Source organism: Paroedura picta, chromosome 5, assembly GCF_049243985.1.
Source record: "Paroedura picta isolate Pp20150507F chromosome 5, Ppicta_v3.0, whole genome shotgun sequence".
Classification (NCBI taxonomy): domain Eukaryota; kingdom Metazoa; phylum Chordata; class Lepidosauria; order Squamata; family Gekkonidae; genus Paroedura; species Paroedura picta.
In genome coordinates this window covers 10,044,787-10,056,244 of record NC_135373.1, presented here as the reverse complement: position 1 = coordinate 10,056,244, position 11,458 = coordinate 10,044,787, and the positions used below count along the sequence as shown (strand labels likewise).

The 11,458-nt window shown below is 45.8% G+C and overlaps 1 protein-coding gene across 1 annotated transcript; it reads right to left on the bottom strand.

The window, feature by feature from the left end:
- Nucleotides 1-320: 320 nt before the first annotated feature.
- On the bottom strand, nucleotides 321-10,505 carry LOC143837037 (phospholipase A2 inhibitor and Ly6/PLAUR domain-containing protein-like). The gene is made up of 5 exons (XM_077336453.1): nucleotides 10,403-10,505; nucleotides 8,326-8,442; nucleotides 6,713-6,865; nucleotides 2,108-2,251; nucleotides 321-1,554 (listed from the first exon to the last, which is right to left on the bottom strand). Exons 1-5 carry the CDS (start codon nucleotides 10,458-10,460, stop codon nucleotides 1,256-1,258), a joined length of 771 nt encoding a protein of 256 aa, XP_077192568.1. The 5' UTR covers nucleotides 10,461-10,505; the 3' UTR covers nucleotides 321-1,255.
- Nucleotides 10,506-11,458: the final 953 nt, after the last annotated feature.

Genomic DNA, 11,458 nt, shown 5'->3' with positions numbered 1-11,458 from the left:
GCATGTGCACAGAAACACCACCCAAAAAACCTTTTGGATTTGGCATCATGATCCGGTCTCCAGTCAGACTAACAGGGTGACCCCCAGCGCTATGCTGCCATTGACCGTTCTTACCTTCAACCTGTCTTTTTCTAGGCCTGAATGAGTTCCACTATCAGCCTGCATGCCATTGCCCTGGTCATCAGTGTGTTTGGCCTCTGGGGCCTCTCTGTTACTGTCAGCCATGGTGGTTGCATAGTTGGGAGGCACAAACTGGACTGAAGTTAATTTCAGCAATCTGTCACATTTCTGTAGGATTACCCCAATAAGCAGACTCTTAGTTGAATAAATCTCTTTATTGAAAGGTTAACAAAGGTGCATGAAGCTGTTTCCCAAAACTAATATTTAGCAGAAGCAAATGTCTAAAATATGTTAAAAATTAACTCCCACCTATTTGGGAAATCCTTCCTGGGCCCACAAGAAACGCCAGGGTTGAAAAACAGGAATGGGAACAAATGGTTCCATGTGTTTAACACGAAACCTCTTTTTTAACCTGTGCCATGTATAGCTATGGCTAGAAAAAAATGGGAAAGGAGCCATTTGTCCATTGAGCATGCAGATGTGCCAGTGTGGGTTTTACTTTCCGCTGTGTAGATGGCAACTAATAGTTGCGAATGTGGTGTTCAGAGTGGTGTGCAAATGCTTTCACGTTCTTCCAGGATGATCACAGGCTTTGACTTCTGCAGTCCTCGCAGTGGTTCTCAACCTGGGGGCCAGGACCCCTTTGGGGGTCAAACAATCCTTTCACAGGGGTCGCAGCAGGGCGAGCAGCCCTTCTCTCCAAGGGGGTCCCAAAGTGGCTGACATCGCTCCTGTTCCATTTCATCCGCACAACAGCCTTGCGGGGTAGATCGAGATCGAGTAGAAAAGAGCGAGATTGGCATGGTGGGCCAAGAGGCAGAACTGAACTGAGAAACCCTGGGGAAAACCTAATTTATATACAATGATGAACCATGGATCTTCACGCCATTGGTCAGTTTCGGTTTAATTTCTGTGAAAGAACCCTTGCATAATTTTATGGTTGGGGGTCACCACAACATGTGGAACTGGATTAAAGGGTCGCGGCATTAGGAAGGTTGAGAACTGCTGGGAGGGAGGGAGGAAAGAGAAAGACTGAAACAAAACAAAGCAAAAGAGACAGGCAAGGAGAAGGGGAAGATGGCGCCATGAGAATAGCGGGATTATGGGTCCTGAGGAGAGTGTCACGGCTCGCGTACTAAAAAAGAGGGCGATAGAAAGATGTTGTCATCAGAAGTCCCACAAAGGCTTGGAGGCAGAGCTGGGTTGCTTCCATCTCTATCCTTGGTCCAGAGTTCACGGCGTTTTGTTCCCTGGAGCCCGCTGGTCTTGTTCCGTTCGAGGCAGCTCTGCACTCTATGGTCTGACCACCCACTACCAAAGTACTTCCCGAAATGCTGACTCCCGTATCTGCTACGTTGGCACAGAACGATTCAGTGGCACAGCCTTTGTGAGTGGTCGCGTTCAAGATCTTAATGTCAGCAGAGTCTGTTTTGACTGGGAAACCCAAGAGAGAAATCAGAGGATCAGCATAGCATTTCAAGCCTCCCCTGTGCATTCAAAGCGCCACGCCATTAGGGTTTAAGGCAGGGGTAGTCAAACTACGGCCCTCCAGATGTCCATGGACTACAATTCCCAGGTTCCTGGGAATTGTAGTCCATGGACATCTGGAGGGCCGCAGTTTGACTACCCCTAGTTTAAGGGACGACAAAACAAGAAGCAAAACGGCCCTCAAACCGAGCCAGGGCTTTTTCATTCGATCTGAATTCAGCAGGATACACAATGGAATAAACAAAGTAAGTGCAGAATCAGCCCTATACTAGCCTGACCCTTTTTAAAGGATTCCGCAATAGATGTGCTGCAGGGGAATTGCTGTTGCCAATTTTAATCTGTTGATGACCTATTTTTAATTAATTTTATCATTCCAATGATTGTATTTTATGCCCAACTTTGTACACTGCTCTAAGTATCTTCTCAGCAATGATTCAAATGGCCCACTTGTCTTTATTTGATATGACAACAGGGCTTTAAAAAAAATCATCAGAATTACCTATTTCTCTTCCTTCTTTCCTGGTGAAACACTGATTCTCCGATCCTCTGCATCTGATGATCTCCTCCTCTTTGCATGTGGCAGGTTCCGCAGCATAGCAGAAAGGGCACCATAGCCCGTTAAAGTTTTCATTCCTGGTCGGTACTGCAAACAAAAAAAGCCAGGAATCAGTTCTAACTATCTCATGGATGAGGCAAAGAGCTGTATAGAACAAAGGTTACACTTCCACACTTCAATCTGCTTAACACTGGATTTTAGATCAATTGATATGGAATATTCCCAAGGAACTGTGAAGAGTAGTATCTAAAACCCAGAGGCAGAAGGCAACATCAGGTGAAGACCTTGGCCTCTGTGCCTTAATTGCTGGCCATCCAAAGCAACAGTTTGGCAACTGCATGAAGCAACATGCTGGACAACATACTCTGCTCTGGTTGGGCCTCACTTGGCGTACTGTGTTGGGCACCCCAGTTGAAGAGGGATGGAGACAAACTGGAGTGTGTCCAGATGAGGGCAACAAAGATGGTGAGGGGTTTGGACATATGAAGAAAGGTTGGGGGAGCTTGGTCTGTTTAGCCTGGAGAGGGGACGACTGAGAGGGGATCTGATAACCATCTTCAAGTATTTCAAAGGCTTTCATATAGAGGATGGAGCAGAGTTGTATAGAGGGACAGACCAGATTGAATGGGATGAAATTAATTCAAAAGAAATTCCATCTAAACATCAAGAAGAAGTTCCTGACAGAGCGGTTTCTCAGTGGAACAGGCTTCCTCGGGAGGTGGTGGGTTCTCCATCTTTGGAGATTTTTAAACAGAGGCTGGATAGCCATCTGACAGAAAGGCTGATTCTGCGAAGGCTTAAGGGGGTGGCAAGTTACAGTGGATGAGCGATAGGGTTGTGAGTGTCCTGCATAGTGCAGGGGGTTGGACTAGATGACCCATGAGGTCCCTTCCAACTCTATTATTCTATTATTCTTTCTATGACTGGATGGGCCACTGGTTTGTTCAGCATGGCTCTTCTTATGTTATTTCTGAGGAGGGCAGGGATCCCATATGCAAAAGTAGCCTTACTTTTTTTTTTACATTATTTTATGCTGCTTGTGTTTAGAGATCTATTTGTAATGTTCTGCATAATAGAGTACTGTTCCTTTAAGAAGAAGAAACTTGGTCCCTGTGCATGGGATGTTTTGGTGCCTTTGAGCCTGTATATAGTGGGGGGTGTTGGTTTCTCTTTTGCCAGTTGTGAGTTGACTGAGTTGCTGTTCTAAAGCCTGGAGGAGTAGCCGAAGGAATCCACCCACGGACATCATTGTGCCAGCAGAGCAGAATTGGTGAGGCAAGGCTGCATAGAAGAGTTTGACCTGGCAGAACCCAGCTTGTGGGGAAGCAATGCAGAACAATTCGAGTTCTACGTGACTGCAAATATGACGGCAGATACAGGCTCCAAGGGAGCTGTTTTCTTTAGTACCTGCAGGTTCAAGACTCACAAGTTGGCCAAAGCATTGGTGTCCCTGGCGTCACTATCGGCAACTCCTATCATGAACATTATGACAGTTTCTGATTGGGCAGTAATGCCTGATGGCAGGGCATTCCGTCTCCACGTCGATCAGAGGAGGCACAGGGCAATGGGAGGAAATGTGAGTAGGGCCCATTCCGCACACATAGGATAATGCACTTTCATTGTGCTTTGGCAGCTGGATTTTCCTGTGCAGAACAGGAAAATTTACTTCTAAAGTGCATTGAACGTGCATTATCTATTGTGTGTAGAATAGGCCTAGGTCTGGCAAGCTGGCCCCAGAACTAGGGGTGGCCAACCGAGAGGAGGAGAGACAGCCCGGTGTAGCAAGCAACACTCCAGCTGAAAATGCAATCCTGGCCCCTTTTGCAGGAGATCAAGAACACTACCCAGCTCACCCAGTTAGCCCAGGCTCTCCAGAGGAGACTGGGGATACACTTTGTAGGTCCCATCCACTAAGATTTAAGATGAAATATTTACAGGATTTTGTGAAATAGGGGGGAGGGCTGTAATGTACTGAGTAAGGGAGTACTGTTCTTTTAAGAGCCAGTTTAGTGTTGTGGTTAGGAGTATCTGGTGAGCCAGGTGTGATTCCCCGCTCCTCCCCCACATGCAACCAGCTGGGTGACCTTGGGCTCACCAGAGCAATGATAAAGTTGTTCTGACCAGCAGTAATATCAGGGCTCTGTCAGCCTGACCTCCCTCATAGTGGAGAGGAAAGGGAAGGGGATTGTAAACCGCTCTGAGACTTCTTCGGGTAGAGAAAAGCAGCATATAAAAACCAACACTTCTTCTAACAAGAATAAAAACCTTTGAGCCTATACTTAGTGGGAGTGGTGGTTTCTCTTTTGCCATTTGTGAGTGGACCGAGTTGTTGTTATAATAAACATTTTTTATTGTTAAAGCAGTGTCCCCAATATATTTCACTACTGCTTTTCAAAGTGGAAATTGTGTGAAGTTGCAGCCATCACCAACCTGGGTTGAAAGCAACAGGCAGTTGCCGATAAGATGATGAAGTGATGCAAGGATCTGATTGATAAAAACGTCACGTGACTCAGCCAGGTAACCACCTGGCCCTTCAGGAACCTGACATGATAATCCAGTCACATACAGGGGCATCATGTGACTGAGTTTGGAGCAGAGAGGATTAAGAGATGCTAAATGGGGAAGCATCACGTGATTGTTGGAATATACAAGATGTGTAGTGTGCATGATTCAACAGCATATAAAGATTCTCCTACAGGGGGCATTGGGGGAGATGTGTAGTTATTAAGCATATTTAGACCAGGTACTTCCTGGTATTTTTCAAATAATCTCCTCCTATGTCCCAACTGGCTCATCTGGAGACTTCCTGCACCTCTGAGCACACTTCTCTGCTTGCCTCCAGAAGAATGACTGTAGACAACAGTTAGACAGTTAGTTAGGTCTCTCTTCTCTCATCTTTCTAAGCACAGTTGTATCTCTTCTTAATAAAAATATTTAATTTTTTTAAGCAGACTGGTCCTTAACCCGTCTTTGGAAAGTTAAACTCTGCCTGCATTGATTTAAATTTGGATTTTCATGAATGCTTTAAGCTGATCCTGCACTGAGCAGGGGGTTGGACTGGATGGCCCGGATGGCCTCTTCCAACTATGCTTCTATTAGAGAAGATTAAGAGATGCAAAATGGAAAAGCTCTGTGAAAGCTCTCTTGGACCACTGGGGGTTGCATTTGGGTCAACAGCTTCTGGGCTTAAATCTTCAAACTGGCATGGAGCAAGTGGCCAGTGTGGTTCACTGAACTCATATAGACAGTTCCTGGAAGAAACATTAATAGAAGGCATGGTAGCTAGGATGCACCATGAAGTTGATGTTATTACATTTAGCAATTGCAATGCTCCAAGTTAGGTGCAGGAAACTCTTGCTCCACTGCTGTATCCTGTCACTCATCTTCCTTGTCTCTCTTGATCAAACACGCAGGAGTTCAATTGGGGATAGAATATGAGTGAAAGGATGTAGTGAGGAACCGGACCAGAAGAAGAAGAAGAAGAGTTGGTTCTTATATGCTGCTTTTCCCTACCTGAAGGAGGCTCAAAGCGGCTTACAGTCGCCTTCCCATTCCTCTCCCCACAACAGACACCCTGTGGGATGGGTGAGGCTGAGAGAGCACTGATATCACTGCTTCAGAGGTTCAAAGATATCACAGAGGTTCAGACATGGTGATATATCTTCCACAACATGCCTAAGTGTTCTTGGTGAATGTATGATTGTCAGGCAGCAAATTGGCAGCACTTCTTGAAGAGAAGAGACTTTGTGTCTCTGTATATATTTAGCCACTGTATTCGTGTGCCACACAAATCACTGTTCACATGGTATCCCTTGCAGGAAAAGGCCAGCCATACCAGCTAAGGCTGCTGAGGAGATTATGAGTACATGTTTTGGATTCTGCCGCCTTCAAGAGGACTAAGGATGGCAGACGTTCCCTAACGGTATAACAGGCAGCCTTTCTACTAACAGTAGTATTATCCATGGGGTTCTTCTCCTTGGGAAAACTTTTCAAGTGGAAAAGCAACTGATAAATATACTCAGTAAAAAAAAAAACACAATTTAGGGGCTACCTAAAGGTGCTTTATGCATTGCCAAATGTGTCACTCTCATAGATGTGAGAATAGGTTAAATTGTGAGAGCTATTTGGAGAAATAGATAATGAGAATGAGTGAAGGATGGATAGTTATTAAGACTATGATACGATAGGCCTGGGGAAAGGCCCAAAGAGCCACATCACCTATATACCCTCCAGGCCTGAAGTTAAATGGATGCCTCTTTTGAAGGATATGCCAAAGTGATCATGCTTTGAATGGATGGATGGATGGATGGATGGATGGATGGGTGGGTGGGCGGGTGGATGGATGGGCGGGCGGGTGGGCGGGTGGGCGGGTGGGTGGGTGGGTGGGCAGATTTGTGAACAGAACCATACTCTGCATCCTGGGTTGGCTACCAGTTTGTTCTTCTTCATTAAAGGGTGAGCTACTGAAAAGCAGAGTATACAACACTAAGCAATGTGGATCAACAATCTACACAGCACAAATAATTCACATTTGCACAGGACACATACCTGTAAGTGTTGCTGTATTGCAGCCATCTGTTTTGCAGCAGACACTGTTACCCGACTCCCGGAATCCGTTTTCAAGATCCATAAATATTGCACCAGGAGTGCATTCATGATGAGTTGTGCAAAATTTTCTGGTGATTTTCACTTTCATCGAAGCTATACATTAGGATGAAATTGGGAATATATTTCTAAGACATGAGGATTTCACCAGAAGCAACACATCGCTCCTCAAAAATTCTGTTCTGCAAATGTTGATGTTCAATATTCTTTGGGCAATAGATAGTATTCCAGTCCTATTTCATATGACACAATGCGATTTGGCTGTACATTTGAGTCTAGAATAATCAAAAGATTGTCAATGGAGACAATCAATGTACTGTCTAAACAATAAAGGATTGTGAAGTGTTAATTATTCACAGAGCCTGAAAGCCTTGAGTAACAGGCTGTTCCAAGAGATCAGACTGGTTAGCATAAGCAGAGCAGAGGAAAACTTCAGATTTAGATGTTGATGAGGATTTACTGTTTTCAGCCCTAGCTGAGAAGTGTCAAGTACTAACAATTTCAGAATTCAGTCCTGACTGAGAGCAGTTTAACACAGACAGGAGAACTGGGGGAGAACTGAGGAAGTTTAGGAAGTTCGATGAAGACATTTGGGCCAAGGAAAGGGGACAGATCTTATATAGAAGAAATTTCCCTACACAGTCTAAATGGGGTGATAGCTCTGAAGAGTATAGAGATCTCTGGTCTGGTTAGAAACTGCCTTTAGGGACTTTAAGAATCAGTTCAAATCTCAAGACTACTGATGTTTCAAGAGAACGGATTGGGGTGCTGGAGACAGTGTTCCAACCTACTGGAGACCAAAAGAGAGAATACTCAAAGAAAGTGTACTGAAGTCTTTGAGGAAAACACTGGAACAAAAGAATTAAGTCATTCTAAATAGCTTAAAAAACTCTCAGCCTGAAACATAAGGACTCAAGTCTGTGTATGTATTGGTTTTACCTCGGAGTTATATTTAATTACTTCAGAAATTTCAACCCCTGATTTCACCTGATCCTTCCCCTCTATTTTGAATAAAATATTTTGCTAAATGGAGATATAAAAACATCTAAAGTGCCATTTAAGTCATATAAGCTCAAGGTGGCTTCCATTCCTTCCCTTGGGTTCCAGGACTGAGCAAAAATCCAAAATATGACATGGTGAGACAGCCAGAATTCTTCAAAGAAGAAGAAAACAGGTAACTAAGGTGGCTCAGTCAGAGAAGGGAAAGAAAAAAAGGAGGGAAAAATCTTCCCTCTGAGGGAGGGAAATGGATAGGGCCATCATATCAACTCTGCAAGGAAACCATTTTCACTTAGGAAAACATTCTAAACAATTAATTACTTGAACTTTCATGTGAGTATTAGTCTCAAAATCAGCACACTGAATGGTTATAATGATCAATACATGGACAACAAGTGGCCTAAATTCTTTGCCTCTGCGCAACATTTATTTAGACATTTATACCTTGCTTTTCTCCCCAAGTAGCTTACAACAACATTCTCCCCTTCTGCCATTTTAGAATTAGCATGTCTGGTCAATTTGATGGGAAGTGTTGCCTTAAGATTCTGATAACTTACCCTTCCTTGTTTCAATCAGTATGGCCCCACAGGTATCAAATTCAGGCTCACAGGCTGTAACCGGATCAGTACAGGGGCCATCTATGTGGTTGCATTTCTGACACTGAATTGAAGACCCTGGAAGAAAAAAGAGAATGAAGAGGGGAAATAGTATATAAGGCAGAGCAAAGACAGGCTTCATGTAGTCCCCAGCCTACTTTCACCACACACACTACAATCTTTATGCAAAACCACACTGTCATTTCTCGAGTCTGAGAGGAAAACTATTGTTTCAAACTTTCAAGGAAGGAAAAGACCTGTTCCATGCAACAACTGGTTTGTTGAAAGGGGGCAAGGCCAGGAAGTCATGCAGAGCCACTGCAGGCAGCCTCTATTTGAAAGTTGGCTGTCTATAGCAGGCTTTCTCAACCCTCCCCTTCCCACCCCCTCTAGGTTCATCATTGGCCATGGGGGGGGGGGGCAGAAGAGAGAAAGAGGCAGGTTGGCATGACATATGTGCTGATATCACCTAATAAATATTATATCCTCCTAGCCATTTGGGAAACTCTTCCAAGGCTGTGAAGAAACCCCGGGGTTGAGAAATGCTTCCCAACCCTATTCTGCATGATTGCACCACTTCTGGGGAGTTTTTCCAAGGCTGAAGATTGTTTTAGGGGTTTCTCAACAATAAAAAAGTTGAGAAAGGCTGGTCTAGGGGAATGTTTAGTCATTTTGGAAAATGTTAAGAGATGCAGAGGTTGAGAGGTACACTCTAATTTGGAGAGCTGGGTTTGATTCCACACTCTTCCACAAGAAGTCTGCTGGTAACCTTGGGTCGTTCACAGTTCTCTCAAAGCTCTCTTGTTTCCCGCGTGGAGAGCTCCAGAGGCAAGGGCTGTCTTTCCCGGCTGGGAAGGGCGGTACCAGGGTGCCTCTGGGTTCCGGGTTGTTGCAGCTAGACGGCTGTGTGGGTGACGGGCTTCCTCCTTCATTCCCAAATTGGGGCCCACCCTCTGTTATGGGTTGGCATTAATAAAGCTGCGGCCATGTCATGTCTTACTTGGCACAGTGCCAGTCTGCAACTCAAAAGGAAAACTCTTCCATTACTACCTTTATGAATCCTGCCTCCTCCAATGCTTAACCTGTGCAGAAGCTGGAAGAACAACTGTTTTTTTGTACCCTGCTTTTCACTACCCAAAGGAGCTTACAAACACCTTTCCTTTCCTCTCCTCTCTTCACAGCAGACATCCTGTGAGGTAGGTGGGGCTGAGAGACCGCCGAGGGAATTTTGACTAGCCCAGGGTCACTCAGCTGCCTGTATGTGGAGGAAGAGTGGGGAATTTAAGCTGATTCTCCAGATTAGAAGCCACTGCTCTTAACCACTACACCAAGGTGGCTCTCAAGCAATAACTGACATTTTCCTTCCCCAATATTTCACCTGCTGAGGTCCACCAATTCTTCCAGGACTGCACCTGTCACTTCAGGTATCATGTCTACCCAATTGCAGAGAGATTGAAGAAGAAGTAGTAGTATTGGTTTTGATACCCTGCTTTTCAGTGTCTGGAGGAGTCTCAAAGTAGCTTACAATCACCTTCTCTTCCTCTCCCCACAACAGGCACCCTGCAAGGGAGGTGGGGCTGAGAGAGCCCTGTCAGGACTGCTCAGTTAGAAAAGCACTATCAGGGCTGTGACAAGCCCAAAGTCACCCAGCTGGCTGCATGTGGAGGAGCAGTGAATCAAGCCGTCTCGTGGTGGGTCACGGAATAAAAACCTCACATAAAAACAGACAGAATATAATATCCCCATTAAAAAATACTCTAGCAGCAAATTATCTCCAGACCTCACAACCGTTAAGGCTGCCTCCCAGAGTGCCGTAGGGCAGGGGTAGTCAACCTGTGGTCCTCCAGATGTTTGTGGACTACAATTCCCATGAGCCCGTGCCAGCGTTTGCTGGCAGGGGCTCATGGGAATTGTAGTCCACGGACATCTGGAGGACCACAGGTTGGCTACCCCTGCCGTAGGGGACTCCAAATGCTGGCAATCCACCAGCGGCAAAATGAAATTTTAAAAACGAAACTTGCACAATCGGACAACATACCTCTTCTAGCTGTAGCAAGCAAGACGGCCAAGGGAAAGAAAAAAACAGGAGCAGCCATGATGCCCGTCAGGACAGAGCTTGCAATGCAGACAGACCCATCAGGTTGCGTTCTCTGATTAAAGAAGGTGGCCTATGACAGCATTTATAGGCAAGTGGCTTCTTGGCTGAGGCAAACCTTGCTCGTCAGGAACCTCTGCATTTCTCGGCAGAACCCGACAGGAATGCAATAGCAGTCTGTGGTTACCTCATAACTGACATGAATTGCAGTGTTCGGTTACCCAGCTCTTTCCTCAGTTAAGAAATATTTACGATGAACGTTTGATGAGCAGGGTGGCACGTCTGCCAATGAATCCTCAACTCACTTCCCTGGAGTACATATGGCCTCAGCCAATTTATTATGCCTCCCATAGTGGCCCAGCATGTGAAGGAGCCATCCGGCTGCTGCACCCGAGGCTCGTGGGATGCTCTGGGCCCATTCCATCCCAGCCGGGAGAGCAGGATTTGCGCATCCAGAATCTCTCACTGGGAAACGACCATAACGGGGCCCACCAGGCGTCCACCTCAACTTGGTCACTAAGCTATGAGCCCCTGACTTTCCAGCCGGGCAGGCCGTGCTCACATCTCTGCCAGTCTTGTAAAGGAGACCCTCAATTCCCAGAGAGTCCAGTATGCAAACTGGGCTCCCTGCCAACAGGCTCCAACCGTGCCTAAGCCGAAGCTGCGATGAACATGAATTGATCACTGTGAAGGCACAAAGAAGGAGAGGTGGAAGCATGCGGTGTCTAGATAGTCCACCTTGCTCCGCCTCCCATGCATGCTGCAGCCACGTGCGTCCCGGTGTCCCACTCGCCGTCTCCATCGGCCGCCACCCGCTTCTTCAATGGTGGCTGTGGTAAGGCCCGGCTGCTAATTGTTCGCTTAGTTGCCTTGCTGTATATACAGTTCAATAAGGATTTGTTTTCCAAAGGTCAGTTCATAGATTCCATGAGGTCTTCAGAACACGCACATGTTGGTCATTCAGGGTTTGAGACCCCTTTGGTTAGTGAAAAGCGGGGT

Coding starts and splice junctions, on each gene's coding strand:
- LOC143837037 (XM_077336453.1), bottom strand. CDS start 10,460: ATGGCTGCTCCTGTTTTTTTCTTTCCCTTGGCCGTCTTGCTTGCTACA. Junction 8,443..10,402: donor GCTTGCTACAGCTAGAAGAG/GTATGTTGTCCG, acceptor TTTTTCTTCCAG/GGTCTTCAATTCAGTGTCAG. Junction 1,555..2,107: donor GAAAGAAGGAAGAGAAATAG/GTAATTCTGATG, acceptor TGGGTTTCCCAG/TCAAAACAGACTCTGCTGAC.